This window comes from Cyprinodon tularosa, unplaced genomic scaffold, assembly GCF_016077235.1.
Source record: "Cyprinodon tularosa strain WSP-4 unplaced genomic scaffold, ASM1607723v1 ctg377, whole genome shotgun sequence".
NCBI lineage: Eukaryota > Metazoa > Chordata > Actinopteri > Cyprinodontiformes > Cyprinodontidae > Cyprinodon > Cyprinodon tularosa.
The window spans coordinates 35,235-55,541 of record NW_024039093.1 but is presented as its reverse complement, the minus strand read 5'-3'; the positions used below and the strand labels follow the sequence as shown (position 1 = coordinate 55,541).

At 38.3% G+C, this 20,307-nt stretch overlaps 1 protein-coding gene across 1 annotated transcript; it reads right to left on the bottom strand.

The window, feature by feature from the left end:
• Positions 1-441: 441 nt before the first annotated feature.
• Positions 442-18,384, bottom strand: josd1 (Josephin domain containing 1). The gene is made up of 5 exons (XM_038296776.1): positions 18,259-18,384; positions 15,132-15,878; positions 11,751-11,879; positions 3,417-3,611; positions 442-2,237 (listed from the first exon to the last, which is right to left on the bottom strand). Exons 2-5 carry the CDS (start codon positions 15,476-15,478, stop codon positions 2,138-2,140), a joined length of 771 nt encoding a protein of 256 aa, XP_038152704.1. The 5' UTR covers positions 15,479-15,878; positions 18,259-18,384; the 3' UTR covers positions 442-2,137.
• Positions 18,385-20,307: the final 1,923 nt, after the last annotated feature.

Genomic DNA, 20,307 nt, shown 5'->3' with positions numbered 1-20,307 from the left:
CACACACAAAGAATCACATTACAGGTGTTTCCTGGACTATTCAAAAACAAAAGTATACACACTAATGAAACCACAATAATGCAAAGAAGCCTTTTTTGGGGTGTAAAAGTATCAATCCCCCAACAATAGTGCTTATTATGATACCAACTTCTGCTGCTCTCTAGCAAAACATAGAAAATATTTGAAATGCATTATATATATATATACCTGTAGATGGTGATATCTATATCTATACATAAATACATATACATATATATATACACACACACACACACATATATATATCTCTATATATATATATACATACACACATTGATTTTTATAAATATATATCTATATATATATATATATATATGCATCTCTACCGTTTAAAGGGCCACAGAAAGCTGTTGGTGAATGTATAAACGTTTACAATATTACTGATTCACACAGAGACATGAGTTGCCAGTAGGAGCATTTTATTTTTTATGAAAAAATAAAGTACACTGACAATCAGGATTCCTTAAGAGGACGGACTTAATGGATTGTCATGGCAATAAAGCAAGAAAAAACAAAGTAAATGTGATCTCAGGTTGTCTTATCCGAGTTCAGTGAAGGAAAATATCCGACATTAATTCACATGGATATAATGTGTCATAAAGGGATTAGACAGGCGTGGAGTCTGAGAATGTGGTTTCAAATTCAAAATAAAACATGCACAACTTTTTTATTTCTTATTATATAAAAGAAAAAAGGTACAGATTAGCAGATTCCTGTAACATAAATTCCTTGGCAGAGAAATGAAACCTCATCGCTCAAAACAAAAGGGCATTTTCCATTTCTCTTCTTTAGTTATTAAAAACGCCTTCAGGCTTTAATCTACCGATATGACGCCAAACAGCAAAACTTACTCTTAATTTTTCTGATACTTTATATGTAAACAAGTTAAGGCCGATATAATCATTAACATGTCCAGACGCATGTTTAATACAAAGAGTTTAGAGACGTAACATCCAACATCTGCCTTTTCTCACAACTTTCATTTTTCATTCTACTTTCTTGAAACCTGCCAAAACATTTTACTCTTTAGATTCCTTCCAGATATTCAAGCTAACAACCTTCATCAGCCGTCTAACCTTCCTCCAATTCAGAACCAAACTATTACCGTAAATAACTTCCTGGGACAGTCTGTGGTTTCATGTTAAAGCTGTATTTGGCTGCTGTGTTTTAATAAAAAAAAAAGAACAAATTGAGCCCTTTATCTGCCGAGTTCCTGCTACAGAGGGCTGCGCATTGACGCAAAAGATAAGGTAAAAAAGGAAGGAACCCTGGAAGCAACCAATCAGGGCTTAGCGAGGCATTTGAGTGGTAAAGAGCAAGCATATAAACTTTTAGTGTACAGTAGGGATTTTTTTTTTTTATTATTGATCATTCAGTCAGTAGGATTCAATCAAGTCATCACACAAGGCTGAGTGCAGTTCAGAAAATAATCCTCCTCACCATCTACAGGTGGACAGATCCGACTAAAGTTGATCCAAAGAGAAATTCACCCTAGAAAAATAAAAAAATCTTTTCCATTTACTAGAGGGTAATATTTGTGTGTAGTGCAATACTTTTAAAGAATTAACATCGTTTTAAGCGAGCTGAAGCAAATATCCACTAGAGGGCGTACTTGGCCTGAGTGTTGCATTGCTGTGTTGCTGTGATTGGATGGATAAAGTTGGGGGGGTACAGTAACAGCAGAGAAAGGATACACTTTGGTGGGAGGTTAAGGATGGGGAATATAGAGTAACATAACGCATAAAGGAGAGAATAGAAAAACAATGAATGTGATCGTCACAATGTAAAAAAATCCCCTTTTATCCTGACATCCAAAACTCCCAAAACTTTGGAAACAATAGAAAAAAAAGAATCTGATTGAAACAGATTGAAAGAACTGAGAGTCATTATTTGATTCTCTGCGAAGTGTTTGCCTCCTTCATTCCTTTGTGTCTCATGTCAGATGAGTGTTCAGCAACTGCTGTGTAAACAAAACCCAGGAAAAGAAGCGTGGAGGAGGAGGAGGAAATGCGGTGGAGAGGACTTCAACTGCAAGGGTGCATCCATGCCGCTTCCTGTGACGGGTCCGTTCCCTGGACGTGATTGGTTGCTTCAACTGTTAGCCATCTGAGCGCCATGTTTGATGCGCCTCCACCTCTTCCGAGACAACCAGCAGGAGTTCACAGTTCTTCCCTCGTAGCTGCTGACGGAGAAACTTCCTAGATGTTTTGTTTTTTTTGAATGAGAGAAACAGGAGAGACAGTAAGACAATAACATAAAAAAAAAGAAGCTTTTTTATGAACCACAAAAAAGGTGAAGCAAGGAAAGCTGACGAGGAACACTGGGAAAGTTGACGGCTGGCCAATAGAGGGACCTAGAGCACCGACCCCATGACCCTGATTAAGACGTTAAAATTATTATTATTTTTTTGTAATTTCATTTAAAATATTTAAACGCTTCAAAAATATATTTATATATATTTTTTTGTTGTGCATGATGAATATTTAATCTTTATGACAAGTAAAGCATAATTCAATTTTTTTGTACAACGGTCAATGGGCTTTTTACTTGCCCGTTGACTCTCGTTAAAAGTTGTACATGCGCAGCAGAGGAGAGGTGACAGGAAGTGTGTTTGCTCACCACCTCTCGCCACAGTGTTTTGTGGGTGATTGACAGGTCGAGTCGCGGGAGTTGGAGACGCGCAAGAGAGAGAAATGGTGCAAGAAACGTCCTTTTCCAGGACCTGGTTTAGCTACAGGGCTAGGCTAACTGCATGCAGCGAGGCTAACGCTGTATTCTGCTTTCCCTGCGTCCTTTTTCAAAGGTCACGATCTGATCCAGCATGGATAAAGACAGCTAGGACTGATTTAAAGCACTTTTTAAGAAAAGGCCAAGAAGAACTACTTTTTCTAGATGTTTGTTCATTTGCATAGTTGCTCTTAATTAAACACATTCTCAGAAAATAAATATTTTTTGTATATTAAAAAAATATATATAGCTGACTAATAGCTTTATTGTTAAACTGGTAGATTATTTCTTAGGTTTTTGACACAATATGCAAAACCCAGATTTACCAAGCCTCAGAAGGGCAAAAGTTATACACAAAAAGTAAACCTGTACATGAAATTATGTTTTGCATTTATAAAGATAATTTATAATGTTTTTTGTTTTTGTTGGTATTCATATAATTATACACACACCCCTATTCAAATTCTCCTTATCAAATAAAATTTTACGAATGTCTTTCTTTTCAGATTTGTTCCAGATTACTGTTTCTTAACAGTGAGGAGCAAAGAAGCCTTTCTATTGGTCTGCTGGATGTCGGCACATTTTTTCTGGAATAAATGAAACATAAACCAGTTTCTAGTTCTATCCTTTCTATCTTATCTTATTCTCACCTGAGCTCATCCGGACTGCCAATAGGCTGAGGGTTGCGTAGCTTAGAGTCCAGGTTGTAGTAAACCCCTCCCACCTCCCTGACTCCAATCCAGTGCTGGCGTTTAAGAGGCAACCGGAGAGGCCCCCAGCGCAGATTGGACGGTACGTTCAGGATGAAGCCCTCCACGTTGGAGAGCTCGATTCTGTCTACGTCTCTGTGGAGGTAAAAGACAACTCAAGTTAAAAACATTATTATAGGTGATCTTCAAAACTTAAGAGACTCATACATGTTAATAAAACTCCCCAAAAAATAGGGACAGAACAGGTTTGGTCGTAGAGTGTTGTTAAAACTACGCGAAAAGCACAAAACACAGATTCCACCCAGAACATTTAGCTGTCAGCAGTATTATAGCACTCAAGAACCGGTATTCACCCATCTACTATTTTATAGTGGTTTAAATGTATGAAAAATTCCTACAACATTTTTAGCTTATTTATTTCATGTTTTTTTTTTTTTTGGTTTAGATTTTTCCTTTCAAATATTTTTAGGAGATGGATTTTTACGAACTCTATTCTCTTCAATTCCTGTTTTGCAGATTTGAGCCTCTATACTCCTACAGAAATGTGTCTGCTCGTCTGTTAGCTACAGCAGGAAACTTAAAAAATTATAAAATTTGGAAAATTATATCTAAGAGAATAAAATATCCCCCTCAAATTTGAAAAAAAAAGATTTAGAAAACAATAGGTAAAAAATATAAATAAAAATCCATAATTTAAGACATATTTGAAAAAGAAATAGGATTTGATATCTGAAAAAAGTAATGCCCCAAATAAAAAAAATATCCATCCATCTATCTATATAATATTCATGAGGGCTGTGCCATTTGAATATTTCTGCTAGATGTCCCTCCTTTCTCTGAACATATTCAAATCAGTCCAGATTAATAACATGGTTGCTACACATCATCACTGTTTTTAACCAGGTTAGAGTTTTTTCATCCACATTATGCAAAATGGTTTTAAAAAATTCCATTTTTGAAAACAATTTTATTTAAATTTCCCTTTTCAAAAAGTGTTGTTTTCTTTCAATAATATCGGAACACATTTCTCCCCATACTATCCTTCCCAGACAGGAGTGTAAATAAATAAAACAGAAACTTTGTGCTGCATGAAAAGGGAGCAGAGGGAAAGTAGCGCTCATCGGATGAGTAACGCGGATTATGTTCCTGTTTAGAAAGACAGGAACTGATTTGAGCAGGAAACATTTCAGCGGCCACTCATGCTGTTATCAATCCTGTAAGGCTCATAATAAAGGAAGAACAAACGGAAGGAAGTGCTGACTAATTACTGATTGCTTTAGTTTAGATTGAGTGATGAGCCGACCTCCTGTTTGCATTTCAGGCTTCAGTCCTGACTGGTTCCTGTCCTTATGAACACTTAGATTTAGAAACATGTGGAAAGAAACAACCAAACATGTGGACGCAAACAAAAGTGTTTATCTTTGGGGTTTTCGACCTCTCCCCAACCAATCATGGACCATGTGGGGAATCAAACGAAGACAGTGGTAAAAAACAAACTACAGATGTACAGAGAGTGATGCCGTCTCACTGGATCCAAGCTCAGAAATCTCCCCAGTGGTGGGATGTGTTACAGGTGGAGAAGCTCAGAGGGACACTAACAAACTGAACAGGACTTTCAACAGCATGATCAGGCAGGAATTGAACTCTCCGACAGTGATCATCAGAGAGGACAATGTGCTCTAAAGTAAACACCATCCTGGACTTTCCCTCCCATCCTCTCCAAATCAGCTGCACAGTCTACGCATTTTGCCACTGAGCACCTCAGGAGATTGTTTCTGCTGGTGGAGTTCACAGCAATGCACTATAAATGACACTTTACTGTAGGTGACAAATCAAACTGTATAAGCCCTTTATAATGAGCCTGTCTGGCTCTTTATACTTAAGTAGAAGTATAGATACTGCAGTTTAAAAACACTCTGGTAAAAGTTAAAGTAGCAACTTGACCGCTTTACTCAAATAAAAGTGAAAAAGTATGTGCTCCAAAAACTACCTAAATTATAAAAGTATAAAGTAACCTTTAAAAAACAGCCAGATGCCACTATATGAATTGAAAGCTAAATTTTTCTATTTCGAAAAAGATAGGATGAGGGAGGTCTTGTTGGTCTCCGTCTCCCGATACGCTCTCGCCTGTGTCCGACCTTTCAGACATTTCAACATCTTTTTCTGAATCCATCATTGCAGCATGGCATAGACAATTCACGTTTGCAGTTTGAAGAACACCTGCTGCTTCTGATGATTTCCTTTAGCTAACCAATGAGTGTTTGCGTTCTATGAGTCATCCAATGACACCAGTTTTCACTAGATGTGGATGGAGCCAATGATCTGCATTGGATGGAGCACATGACGTGAAATAAACATTAAATCAAAGCCAAGAGTAACGAGTAACGTTTGTTTTAAAAATGTAAGAAATAGAAAGTACAGATACTTGTTTGAAATGTAATAAGTAGAAGTCAGAAGTAATAAGAAAAATAAGTACCTCAATACTTAAATACAGTTACTTGACACCTCTGCTGCCTGGTGACATGGACAGAAAAAAAGTTTAAATCATGGCCAAGCATTACTAATGCGTAGGTAGGAGATAGAGAAATTATAGCCAGCATGCAATGATTAACCGTACATCCTCTATTGTTGCCCTGATGCCTTTCATCTAACATTTTTTGTGCGTCCAGTAATAAGCATGCAGTCTCTCTGGTCCTTCCAGCTGCTTCTGGACGAAGTCAATAACATGGCCAATGTCCACATACTCTTTATGTCTCAATCCGTATGCTTTCAGCACCTGAATTAAATGTCTCTCACCTCTCACCTGTGTTTAACTGCAAGAGATCGCAGGATGTCACATTAGTCCATTCCAAGGATAAAACAAAATGAAATCTATGTTCTTCATGTTTCTAAAATGTATGCTACACCACCATAAAGGAGCTCCCTCACAAATCTAAATCTCAAATATCTTGTTCACACGCATTAGTAACACGTGGCCATGATTTAACATCTTGTAAACCTTTTTTCTGTCCGTGTTACCAGACAGGCTCCCTACTTTTACAATTTATTACCATTTTTAAAAATCCACCAATCCATCTTTTCCTGCCTATTCCATCAGGGTTGCGGTGTGGGCGGGGCCTATCTGTGGCACTTAATGGGCGAGAGGTGGAGTGGACACATTACAGGGCATACAACCATGCACACACTCACACCTTTCAGAGACACCAATGAACCTAACAGTCATGTTTTTAGACTGTGTGAGGAAGCTGGAGTACCCGGAGAGAACCAGTGCATACACAGGGAGAACATGCAAACTCCATACAGAAAGACCCCAGGCTGGGAATCGAACCCAGAACATTTCTTGCTGCAAGGCAACAGTGCTACAAACGGTGCGAGCATGCAGCCCTGCTTTCAGAAATGATTTAAGTAATTCTGATTTACTTTTAAGCTAAATGTGCAAACTAGTTAAAAATCCATAGAAAATAAATTAAAAAATAATAACCAACCCACCTTGTCTCAGTATGGATCATTTTAAAGATCCAAAGTCACTTTATACTCTACAAAAAGACCAAAAACAATAAGATCCTGATAAACTAAAGGCCAATTTATGCTTCTGACGCATAGCCTCTGCAACCGTCAAATCCGTCTCGGTCCTCAAAAAAATTCCTGACTACGCGTCGGACAGTCGCAACCCGTGCAGACAAAAAGCAGCTGTGATTGGTCCTTGGTGTGCCTTTCCAGCTGTCCGTGTGGTCGTCCTTCTCGATACAGTGCCAGGGAGCACCATTTTTAAAAACCGAGGAACAACTATATTGAACAACTACGACGAAACATTAATCGAGGAGGTTTGGAAGTACAATCCGTTGAAGTTCTCGGAAGTTCACGATTAGGCTCCCCCTTGCGCTTTGGCGGGAAACTGCTGTGCGTCCCTAGAAATTCCAGACCTACGTTGCAGAAGCATACCAGCAAAACTGGTGACCAGACCCACGGGACATTTGATGTGTGCGGTTGCAGATGTATAATCTGCCCTTAAAGGGGAACACCGTTTTTTTTTTTTTTTTTTTTTTACATTGGGCCCTTGATTTTACGTTATTACATCATGTTCTACTCACCCCTATTAGTTTTGTGTCAGCTCCAAATGACACAAAACTCATATGAGTTAGTAGAACATGATGTAATAACGTAAAATCAAGGGCCCAATGTAAAAAAAAAAAAAAAAAAAAAAACGGTGTTCCCCTTTAAGGTTACATAACCAAGCATCCATCCTGATAGTGTTTAGAGTCCGTTTTGAGCCTAAATAGAATTGCAGCAGCAGCTGCAATGAGCTCAGATTGAAAGAAAGATAGTATTAATTCACAAACTCCTGAAAATACATCTTGCCAAATGCCAACAAATGCATTTGGCATTGATAGAGAAATGTTATGGACCAATGAAACGCAGCAACAATTCAATTTTCTATTCAGTTTATTTCTATAGCTCCAATTCACAACAGTTCATTTCAGGTCACTTTACTATGTGAGTGAAGTTGGCCCCCCCACCTTCTTCAAATCAGACAAAATTAGTGTCAAACGTTTGTGCTACGTTTGTGCCGCTATTGTTTTAAAGATATAAAGAAATATTTCTAGAGGTCATCAAAGGTCAACCAGCCCCCCCACCTTCTTCAAATCTTCAAATCCAAAGAGGCACAAATGAACATTTTTGCTGCACAAACCAGCACAAACGTAGCACAAACGTTTGACACTAATTTTGTCTGATTTGAAGAAGGTGGGGGGGCCAACCTCACTCAGGTCACTTTACAGAGACAATTCAACCAGATCGAACAATCAGATTGGTTAAAAGTTTTCTATCTAAGAAAAAAAACAGCTGATTGCATCGACTCATCGACTGTTGAGCAATCTCTCAAACCAAGCATGCTTGTAGCGACAGTGGAGAGGAAAAACTCCCTTTTAACAGGAAGGAACCTCCAATGTCTATGGTGGCAACGCGTCAACCAGAGGTGGAAGCCTGAAGAAAAAACAAAGATCAACATACTTTTGAGTTTTTTTTACTCTGGATCTTAAGACTTTCCTAATTATTTGCACAACTCTGCTGAGAAGTGCTAACTTGCTAAGCAACATCACTTCCTTGAGTACCTCCTCCTCACATATGCAGTATTCTACCTCCAGTCAGTCTCTGTCGTTATTGTCAACCAAAGGCCTTCATTTATAACAAACTGAGAAAAACAGATGCATACAACAAAAACACAAAACACCGAAAAAATGCTATAATCTTCCACAAAAATCTTTAAATGCAACCAGAGTAAGCTACTAGTTCATAAATAAAAAATAAAAAAAATTGTAAAAGGTGACTAGGCTATGAGTAAATGAAAGTGACTCTTGTCATTTCTGTGATTACAAATGTCTCCTTTTTCCACATTCTGGTAATAAACCACCAAAATGTTCACTCCAAGCTGAAAAACAAAAACTATTGTGTTTTGCAATATTCTCAACTTAGTGAGTTGAGATCCAAGTCAAGATTGTCTGATGTCACCTGATTGGGAAGGTCGGGCATGCTAGTGCATTGGTTAGCACACACAACCCATGTACGGAGATCTTAGTCCCCGACGCGTCCGACCCGGTTACGAATCTGACCTGTGGTCCTTTGCCCCATGTCTCTCCCCTTCTTTCATACCTCCTGTCAGCCTACTGTCCAAAAAACAAGCCACTAGTCCCTGAAAGGTAGTGGAAACCAGCATGGATGCTGCTAAAACTTAGCTTTTTGTACTAAATTTATTCCTAAGACAAGGTTAAACAAGAGAGTGTTTCTGACTGTTAATCTAATAATGGGGGAAACACCTTTTCTTTTCCTGCAGGGATATGAGATAACTGCCAATAAAACGTTTGCACAAGTGTCTACATTTCTAAATGTGAGTCAATAACGTAAAAACTAATTTTGATTTTTTTTTCTTGTTTTCATCTCACTGATAGATGCAATATCAAATCTTTATCTGTAAAAATACAAGTTTATATTTAATGAATACAATTTACAAAGTTTCAACTATGGCTGCAGCTAACCAGTATTTTGCCAATAGATTAATCTGTTCTTCAGATTAATTGATTAATAATCGTATAGCAAAAGCTTCTTAAAGAAGATTTTTTACAGAATTAAACCAGGTGAAACTAAAGCTTCTGGATAGAGCAGATTGACAAAGTTTTGGTATATTTCCTACTCTAAGTGTGTGACTCTGTCAGCTAAAGGCATTTCTTAGAGTCTCTACACTCCAGGTGTAACTTTATAACTAAACTGCTTTTAGAGATAAGTCACCTGATGTCACATGTATGTATAAAATTACAAGAAACAAATACAAATCTTGAATAAAGGGGTTGGCTATACATCGACTTACGTTTACAAATGTAGACAGCTATGTAAAAGTTTTATTGAAAGTTGTCTAATCTCATAGCTGGTATCTAAACACAGCAGATTAAAGGATCATCAGGAAGAGCACCAAAGTGGTCCAGCAGATGCATCGTCAGTGGAAGAAGAGCCATTGAGTCTTCAAATTAACCTGAAAAGGGTCATCAGGTCATATCCAAACACTCTGAAGTTATTTATTCAACAGCAGGAGGGTTTATTCATGGGTGTTATGTATGTAGGACTAACCAATATTAACCTCTATGTCAGACTGCAATGCTCAGCGAAATGTAAATAAAAAAGATCTGAGCGCCATGTCAGACTGTGCAGGCGGGGGTTAGCGTGGGGTTCAAATGTGAGCCTGCTTCATCCGTCTGAGAGTGGATGAAAGTGGGTCATTAGCAGTGTGGCAAACGTAGATGAGAAGGCTGCAGTTTTCTGGCTGATGATCGATATTTTAAAAGAATAGACCTTTAATATATTTCCATCTTAACTTTTTGAAAAACCTTAGTGAAACAATAAGAACAGCTAATAAGGTAGTGCTCTCAAATAGAAATAAGAAATAAACCAGCTGATTGCATCGACTCATTGACTTGAAGGCAATCCCTCACACTAAGCATGCTTGTAGTGACAGTGGAGAGGAAAAACTCCCTTTTAACAGGAAACCTCCAACAGACCCAGAACCAGGTTCAGTGTTGGCGGCCATCTGCTGAGGCCCACTGCAGTTCAAGGAGACAGAAGCAGAGATACGCCCCATTTTCACTACCCTCTGAAATCCGATCCATGCTGAGGTTGAATCCGTTAACCGTGCTGAACTCGGTTCCTTATGACCATTTGCACACCATGCTAGCACAGCTGATCGCCTCCTAGTGGAGATATACGGTACTACTGCTCTCTAGAGGTAAACAAACCAACATGGCGGCGCCCTTAACATTCAGAAAGTTTGCTGAGAGTGAAGCGGAGAAGGCAGCCTTTGGTGAAGGTACTTGACAGAGTGGGGAAGTGGATACGAGAAATGATAGTCTAATCAGGCAGACGTTGAGGTTCATCACACTGCTGAGCAGAATCATAACTGGAGATGACGTGGTCTGCTCATGCGCTCTTTGTTATCTGAGAACCGAGCCAGAACTGAACAGCGCCGAGCCCTACTGATGAACTAGTACCAGTTTAGCGCGGTTCAGTTGTGTCTGGGGTGGTCCGGTTCAGTTGTGCGTACCATTTATGACACAGTTATCTTAGGTAGCGTGCTCGGACCGATTTCGGCATGGTTTCAAAAGCGTAGTGGAAATGGGGCTACAGAAAGAGATGCAGAGATGCAAAAGGAAACTGTCAACCAGCTCTGCAGAGGGGCCCCGTCCAGCAAACACTCATCCAGGCAGACGTGCTCCGAGCCAGCTGCCATGTCAGAGGATGAAGAGAGCACATCAAGTTAGTCACAGTCAGAGAAACAGGACTACACTGATCCATCATCAATCAGTGCAGCTCTAGTGGACAGAGCTTTAGAGCTAACATGAAGTTCATGTCTAAAAACAGCCATGTCTTCAAGCTATGATATAAGAGAAGAGTGGGAGAAGGTTTCCTAATAGCTGTGGGAAAATCTAAACTGGGAGTTCCTTTTTTCATGACTGTATGTGACATGAGGGTAAACCCCAGTGCACCATAAGCATTTGTCAAATGTCCAATACTAAATACTTTATTGACACAAAGAGATATGCAAACAACCAAAGAACAAGCAGAACTTAGCATTAAGTCCAACTGAAAGCTGGGGCTAGGCTAAAGCTAACCAAGTTAGCGGATACCCCGCTTTCAGCTACTCTTCGCTCTCGCTCTTTTTGGTTTCATCACTGTTCAGTAAATATTTGGAATTGTTTTGTGCATATCAATAAAACAAAGTGCCTCACATACCTTCTTTTATCCCACCATACTGCTTCAAATCCGCGGGTCTGCAAGGCCGCCATGATGACATTTACATCATAGTTTCCATTTCCCAGCATGCTCTTTTTGTGAGGTGTCACCATAGTGCTGGGACATAACCTGCAAAGTGTTGAGAAGGAGGAATCAACCACTGTCCATATGCAACATTATATGATTCCTGGCTGTTTTAGTTTAGATTTTATGAGAAAGATCAAGACAAAGTAGCATCTAACTATGGAGTAAAAAGAAATGGTTAAAAAAGATTAACTAGTCCATGCATTTGTTACTTCAAGGCTGGACTATTGTAATTCTTTACTATCAGGAAGTCCACAAACTCTAGTTAAAAGCCTTCAGCTGATCCAAAATGCTGCAGCCAGAGTTCTGATGAAAATGAAAAATCCAGAATATAACTTAAAATCCTCCTTCTCACATATAAATCCCTGTTGCAGAACTCTTCACTAACAGACTGCTGCACCCTAAATGCACCAGGGAGCGTTATCACAGATCCTTCCTCCCAGCAGCTGGAAGACTCTAGAACCACCACTGTTCCCAACAACCTCAATAAGCTGTAACATTCATGCTGATTGTGCACAGTTTCTACCTTAGTCAGTTAAACAACATGCTGCTGTCATTTTGCACATCTCTGATGTTGCTGCTATTTTCAAATATCCATTACTGTAAAAATGTCCATAGCTGCATATTGGTTATTTATTCTCCAGGTGCACAGTTTTATATTGTTAAAACACTTTACAGTACAGTATTTTATTGCTTATCTTTTAACTCTTCACTATTATGTTATTCTTATACATTTTTCTAAGGTCAAAATTTGTGACAGTTTTTTTTTTTTTTTTTTACTTTTTGCTGCTATAAACGCCAGAATTTCCCCATTGTGGGACAATAAAGGGATTTTCCATTCTATTCTAAATATGGCGTCGGGATTCCAGACATGCAATAAATGCTCCTACGAGCAGCTTTACTAAATACAGACATTCATAAACTACTCGTGCATTTTTTTAAGGTGTTACATGCGCAATTAGAGAACCACGGGCCACAATATATCAGCCACATGAGTGCTTGTTCCTTCTCTGCGTGGCTGGGGACTAGCTTCTGCTTGCTCCAATTAACTTTTGTCACTTTGAAGGCGTTACCCACCGGACAAAGCAACCCGCCTGTGATTGGCTACTTTTCAGGAAGTCCATCATCTTCAGTTGTGATTTGTTACCAAGGTAACCAGCGTGAACCGTCTTCTCATTTCCAGCTGATGCTGAGTTAACAGAAAGTATTGGGTTGTGTCAGCTAAACATTTTTTGCAGATGATCCTATAACCCTTATAAACAGACACCCTAAAGCCAATCAAAATCCACTATTTATCCAGACCATCTTATATCTAATGATAACTTCATTTACACACTTCCAACTCTTGAAACAAAACTGTAAGAATACAGCCTCAAGAGGTGGGATTTCCTGAAAAGTAGCCAATCACAGGTTAGGTTGCTTTTTTTTAAGTGGGTTTAGAGTGACACAAGTTGATAGGATTGAGTAGAAACGGGTAGAAACGAGAGGAGAAGCGAGAAGGAACAAGCACTTATATGAGGGTGATTTATTGGGGTCCCGTGGTTCTCTATAGCCCCATTTACACTACTGTCTGAACATCAATCTGAGCTTGGTTCATTACGACCATTTACACACCATTCTAGCACGGTTCCTTGCCTCCTATTGACAACTGACGGTACTACTGCTCTCTAGAGCAGTGGTTCCCAAACTTTTTTGGCTCAAGGTACCCCTACACATTTTTCCACCCAGCTGTGGTACCCCTAAACTTAAAATGATTATTTGACATTATTTGATAATAATTATTTTTCTGTCATTTTTTTCATAGTAAAGAAAACATAAAATGAAGCCCCTCGTCTTAGAATATATTTGCTTACATCAAAATAAATCTACAAAATTGTTCAAATGTAAAAATGTACATTCAATATAAAACTCTCATTAATCTATGAAAAAATCCTGTGGCACCCCTGCAGTGACCTCGTGGTACCCCCAGGTGCCGCGGCACCCACTTTGAAAACCCCTGCTCTAGAGGTAAACAAGCAAACCAACATGGTGGCACCTGTAACATTCAGGAAGTTATGATTTGTTATCATTGTGATATTTCATTGTTTACGGAGAATCAGGTGAAAAAGGCAGCCTTTATTGAATTTACTTGACAGACTTGGCTTTTGGGAAGAGGATACAACAAACGATATCCTAATCAGGGCTTCCAAACGCAGGGAACAACGACAGACGTTGAGGTTCATCATGGTGTGGCAGGGTAGGGAAGCTAGGATTTTTGTGAATGTCTGAAATTTCATGATCACGGAGGCTGACTGTGAGGAGATGACGCGGTCTGCTCATTTGCTCTTTGTTATCTGAGAACTGAGCCAGAACTTGCCGCGGTCCGGTTCAGTTTTGCGTGCCATTTACACTGAACAGTTATCTCGGTTACCGTTCTCAGACCGATCTCGGCACATTTTCAAAAGGGTAGTGTAAATGGGCATTACTTGAGCATGAAACAAGTTAAAAATGCGTGTGAGGAGTTGTTTATGAGCGTCTGTATGAAGTAAGGCTGCCTGTAGTGAGTGTTCATTATGTTGTGGACTTTTGGCCTAATCCTGATGCCATAAATACATAATTCATACATAAATAACCAAACTCCATTTAATATCAGAGATATGATTGTTCCTTACCGAGCATTTTGCTTTTAATCTGCAAGTTTACTAGTAGTTCCTAGAATTTCTAAAAGTAGAATGTGAGGCAGATCTTTTAGTCATCAGGCTCCTCTCCTGTGGAACCAACTACCAGTTTTAGTCCGTGAGGCAGACACCCTGTCTACTTTTAAGGCTAGGCTTAAAACTTTCCTTTTTGATAAAGCTTATAGTTAGAGTGGCTCAGGTTATCCTGAGCTATCTCTATAGTTATGCTGCTATAGGCTTAGACTGCTGGAGGACATAGGGACATTTCCTACGGAATTATAATTTTTTTTTCTTCATTTTTTATTATTGAGTAAATCTTAACAATAATGATATTTATATAAATTTTAAACTCTGTATTTTATCATAATAAATGTTCAAATATGCAGCATTTAATATCATATGCTACACATTTTTTTATCCATATTGAAGGTGTGGAGTTTTATTATTATAATGTGGTAATGCGACACAATTACACATAGCAGAAATCCTGGGGATGTTTTTTCACTAAATATCTTTGTTCAGGGTTGTCAACTGGCCCTTAGTGGTATGGATCTCTACCCTACAGAGGTCCAAGGGTCACAGCGACAATTTAAAGCATATTAATTTCTTGTTGGATGTTTTACTAAAGCAGCTCTGTCACCTTTGGTAGATTTCCTGAAGGGTTTCCCGGCTGAAGGCCATCCCATCCTGGAAGACATTATTGAGCGCGTGTAGCGCGCACAGCTCCCTCCGCTGCTTCTCGTGATATATGGCTGGAGTCGTCGAAATTTGCTGGGGAGGCAGTGGGGTGAGGGAGGAAGAGGAGGAAGACAGCTCCTGTTGGGGCTGACCGTCCCTCGCTTCCCTGCACCTCCTCTCCTCTGCCCCCAAAACTGTTTCCGCTCCTCCAGCTTTCTGCTTGCTGACCTTCCAGGGCATGCAGCCCAGCTCCTGCAGTCCACCTCGGCCCCTCTCCTTCCACTCACTGGCTGGATATGGAGTCCCCATCCCCGGACGTTCACCGCCACCACCACCACCACGTCCTCCTCCTCCAGCTCCACCACTACCACGATCAGGGGGCTACATCGGTGGGAGAGCAGCTCCTCTACCTCTGGGAAGAGAGGAGTCTGTGTGCTCCTATGTCAGCTGTCAGAGGGAGGTGGCGTTAAAAAACACCAAGAGGACTGGATGTAGAAAGCTAAACTCAGGTATTCATGGAAAGAAAAGGGATGTTTGATAATAATAGGATCCTCTTGACAAAAATCCTAAATCACATTGTCATCGCTCTCTGGTGCGTTTCCACTTCCTCCCATCCTGTGTGTTGTCAGTAGTGTCCCTCCAGTCACCAAACCGGCTGTTGTCCAGGATTTTCCATCACTGGGATGCTGAGCTTGGAGCTTCTTTTGCCCTGGAAACATGTGACAACCAGGTTAGAGTGTTAAAAACAAAACAGAAAATATTTTAAAACCAAGATCCTGAATTATTCTGACTGAATTCTTAAGGCTTATTTTTCCCGAATCATTGTTTTCAGTGTTTTCACAATAATTGTTTTGTGATCTACATAGAGCTAAACTATATCAAGAACTACCCAATCAAGAATGTTCCAAAAATAAAATTCAACCAGCACCCCTTAAATTGTTACATTCACAGTCAAACTATTAAAAACCCTATTAAAAAAGAACATAATTCACTTAAAACATGGGGGTCTCCAGTCTGTAGCGTTGTTATTTTTGGGGTCCCATTTTTGAGAGCCTCCCTTTTAAATGATCAGTTATCCTAACAACTTTTTTTATCCTAACGAGCAAACAGAATATGAAAGCCCCTCATTAAATAATGAACTTGGTGTCTAAACCCAGCTTTTAATATATGGAGGGAATTTTGCTCCATGGTTGTTGCAGCAAAGGATACATTTTGTGAAAGGAAATCAGAAAAAAATGAAATCCAGATATAAAAATTTAGAAAACTTCTTTATCAAAAAATGCTTTGACAGTAATTTAGCTGTTTTTTATAATATAAATAAATAAATAATATAAATAAAAATGACTAAAACCTTTCATTTTGCTCATCATTGCCCACTTTGAACAAACACCTCACTGTCTACTTAAGCTTATTTCATTCAAATGGCAAAAAAATAAATAAACTGTGCACATTAAATGGTTTCTCTCTAAGACATTTTACACAAAAAAAAACTTACAAAAGATTTTATTATACACACCAATTAACAATTTCAAAAGAAGTTAAATGGGAAAAAAAACAACATTGCAAAAAATCAGATTATATTACTAACTGTAGTTCTGCACTCCAACAGTAGGTGATGACATGTTCGCATGAAGCTTCATGGACTGTGGGGATCGTTGAAGCAATTTGGCCAAATGGCTCAATGCCTCACGAGGCTTCATCTCACCATCACTAATACAAACCCTGCTCAAGACTTGTGTAAACTTTTCTATCATTGTGTAATTCTTATTGTGTAAGTAGAGGGAGAAGAAGCAATAAAGGCTTCAAAAATTTAATCCCCGAAAAAAATCGAAAGCACATACCGGAGATCGGTTAGGCTGATGTTGAAATAATTGGTATCAGCCTTAAAAAAACTGAAAAATAAAAATAAAAATCTAACAACAACATCAGTTTATAGCTTTAGGTTTGAGGCCTTTGGTCTGAAGACCACCGTTATCTGAGAGGCTGAGAGAAAAAAAAGACTAAAAAACAAATCATTCAAATGAAAGTTTTAAAGTGGCAAGTCAATCCAATAAAGGAGTCATGGCTAAAACTTTGCATTCAAAAATCTTCCAGTGTGTGCACATTTCAATTTATTTTACAATTCAGTTTATTTCTATAGTGCCAATTCAAAACACACTTCATCTCAAGGCACACTACAGTTCACCAGATCATCCAGTCAGATTGATTCAAAGTTTTCTATCTAAGGAAAACCAGCTGATTGCATCGACTCATTGACTGTTCAGCAATCCCTCACACTAAGCATGCTTGTAGTGACAGTGGAGAGGAAAAACTCAATTTTAACAGGAAGAAACCTCCAGCAGAACCAGGCTCAGTGTGAGCGGCCATCTGCTGAGGCCGACTGGGGTTCAAGGAGACAGAAGCAGACATAGAAAAGGCAACTGTATTATTAATATTAAAATATTAAAGTAAATGTATAAGGAAAATTGGCTTTATTTCCTCCAAAGCAAAGTTAACTGACTGCCACCTGAGGAGAGATGACTAATGTCATAATAAATTACATTAACGATTCGATACTACACTTAATAACTATGTTTCATGTTCTGACATATTAAAGTGTGTAAACCTTAAAATGAAGAAATTTGGAACAACTTTTTAACAGATCTGATAACTAAAAAGTACTTAAAAATGTGTCCAAACTGTGAACCCGACGCGTGTTCAAGCAAAGCCGAATGTATTGGATGTGTTTATAGATGGTTAAAATGCAGTAAAAACAGCCTCTGCTCTTGTTTTCTGTCAGTGGGCCTCAAACAGAGAGAAATTAAACATTTCCAGCAGCTAGTTCTGAATAGAGGAAGCAAGCTGTTAGGAGAACTAGCTAAACGTGACAGCAGCCAAACTCAGGTCATAAGAAAGCTAGCGCTCACATTAAGCAGAGCCAGCCGCTGATGTAAAAATGTCACTTATATGGAGCAGGCAGTGAATCAATGTTAGCAGCATTTTTTGCCGTAAGTCTTTTGGATTTTTTTCTACGTAACTCCGTCTCTTCAGCCAACACAAACACAACGCCTTCTCCTAACTTCGTTATTCCACAACGAGCCGAGACTTACCCGGCCGGTTCCAGCCGGCGGAGGGACCGTCGAGCCTTCATAAAGCCAAATAAAAACTAATTTAGATGTTTTTTCGTTTCCTAAAGGCTGTCCGGTTCCTTTGTCTCTAATACTTTTTTCCTTCTTCTTCTTCTTCTTCTTGTTTTATTGGCGACTGCAACCAAATGGAGCATTATCGCCACCTACTTGTTCTTATTTATATTTCCTTAAATCCTTAGGTTTAGTCCAGTTTGTTGAAGATAAGATGACATGATTTTAAGTACTGTCTTTCTGGATTTATTTGAGAAGATATTTTTAATGTCCAGTTGTTTGATTCCTTCATGTTCCAGTCCTTTCCTTAAATCTATTCTTTGACTTGCATATTTAATACACTCAAACAGCACATGTTCTATGGTTTCTGGTTGACTACACATGTCACATTTTCCTACTTTTTTCCTTGTTGAGATCTGCTTCTCTGTCCGTGAAGATCCGCGCATGCGCAGAAGCCTTCCGCGGCTGCGTCAGAAAGCTCAGGAGTAGTTCCTCCCCTGACATTAAAAACCCTAAAATACTCCGTCATTTATGGGGGGTAGAAATGTTTAAAGTGGGGCTGTTGAATCGGAAGGGGGGCTGTGATGGTTTTTAGCTGACTCATCTCGATAGCCTCTTCAACTGCTGCCTCCATGAAAAACACCTCTGTGTTATGGGGAGTTTCCAGTATTCACAAGTTGAAACTGTCATCTTCCACATTCCAATTGGAACGGCCCCAAAAGTACGGAAGTGGATTAGGGCCAATAAAAAAAAGTTTACTAATTTTTTAAATTTTATTTCAGTATAATATGGGGGGCAAAGTCAGAATTCTGATTTTAATTCCAGAATTCTGTCCATAAATCAAGAGATCATAGTGTGGAAGAGGAATAGGGTAAAAAGATAACTGATTTTAAAACTTTTATTTCAGTATAAATCAGAATTCTGATTTTAATCCCAGAATTCAGACTTGACCGTGACCATTAAGGAAGAGATCGTAGTACGGAAGAGGATTAGGGCAATTAAAAAAAAAGAAGAAAAAAGTTAACTGTTTTTAAATTTTATTTCAGTATAATATGGGGGGGGGGGGAAGTCAGAATTTTTAAAGTAAAATTTTTGGGAAACCATGTTGTTTTATTTTTTACAGACGAGGATTAGGGCAACTGAAAAAAGTTAACTGTTTTTAAATTTTATTTCAGTATAATATGGGGGGAAAGTCAGAATTCTGATTTTAATCTCAGAATTTAGACTTTGACCTCAGAATTCAGACCATGAAGGAAGAGATCTTAGTAGGGAAGAGGATTAGGGCAATTGAAAAAATAAAAAGTTAACTGATTTTTAAATTTTATTTAAGTATAATATGGGGGAAAAAAAGTCAGAATTTTGACTTCAAATCCAGAATTCTGACATCAATCTCAAAATTCAGACTTTTTTTTCCATATTATATAAAAAAATAAAATTTAAATCAGTTTTTTTTCCTCAGTTGCCCTAATCCTATTCCGTAAAAAGAACACGGTTTCCAAAGAATTGAACTTTAAAAAGCTTCTAAATAAAAAAAAAAAGGTTTAAAGGGTAGATTTGTTTTTTCATAAAAAAAAAAAAAAGTCTAATATATTTTTATTTTTACTTTTAGATTTTACACCTTCCCTTTGTTATTTCTTGAGATAAAATTCTAAGAATTGTTAGTTATGTTACAAATGTAAACTCATAATTTGACTTTATTCTAGTAATATTATGGCTTTAATCTCGTTATGTTACAATTTTATTCTATTTGGCTTGATATTATGAATATATTTTGTAAATTACTTTATTTTCATCATTTTACCACTTGAATTTAATTTACATAATTTTTGTAATATTATTTTTGTAATAAAATAAAAAATCTTCAAGAATAGTCCTAATACTCTGTAGGGCAACTGGTGTATAGAAACCTAAACAGACCTCTTAGAGAGATGCTTTGCTAAATTTAAATATTTAAACACTCAACAGTACTTTAAACTTCCAGCAATTATTCTCATCCTCCTCACAACCATAAGACTTGCT

Coding starts and splice junctions, on each gene's coding strand:
- josd1 (XM_038296776.1), bottom strand. CDS start 15,478: ATGGGGACTCCATATCCAGCCAGTGAGTGGAAGGAGAGGGGCCGAGGT. Junction 3,612..11,750: donor GTATGGTGGGATAAAAGAAG/GTATGTGAGGCA, acceptor TTACCTCCACAG/AGACGTAGACAGAATCGAGC. Junction 2,238..3,416: donor GGCAGTCCGGATGAGCTCAG/GTGAGAATAAGA, acceptor CAAAACATCTAG/GAAGTTTCTCCGTCAGCAGC.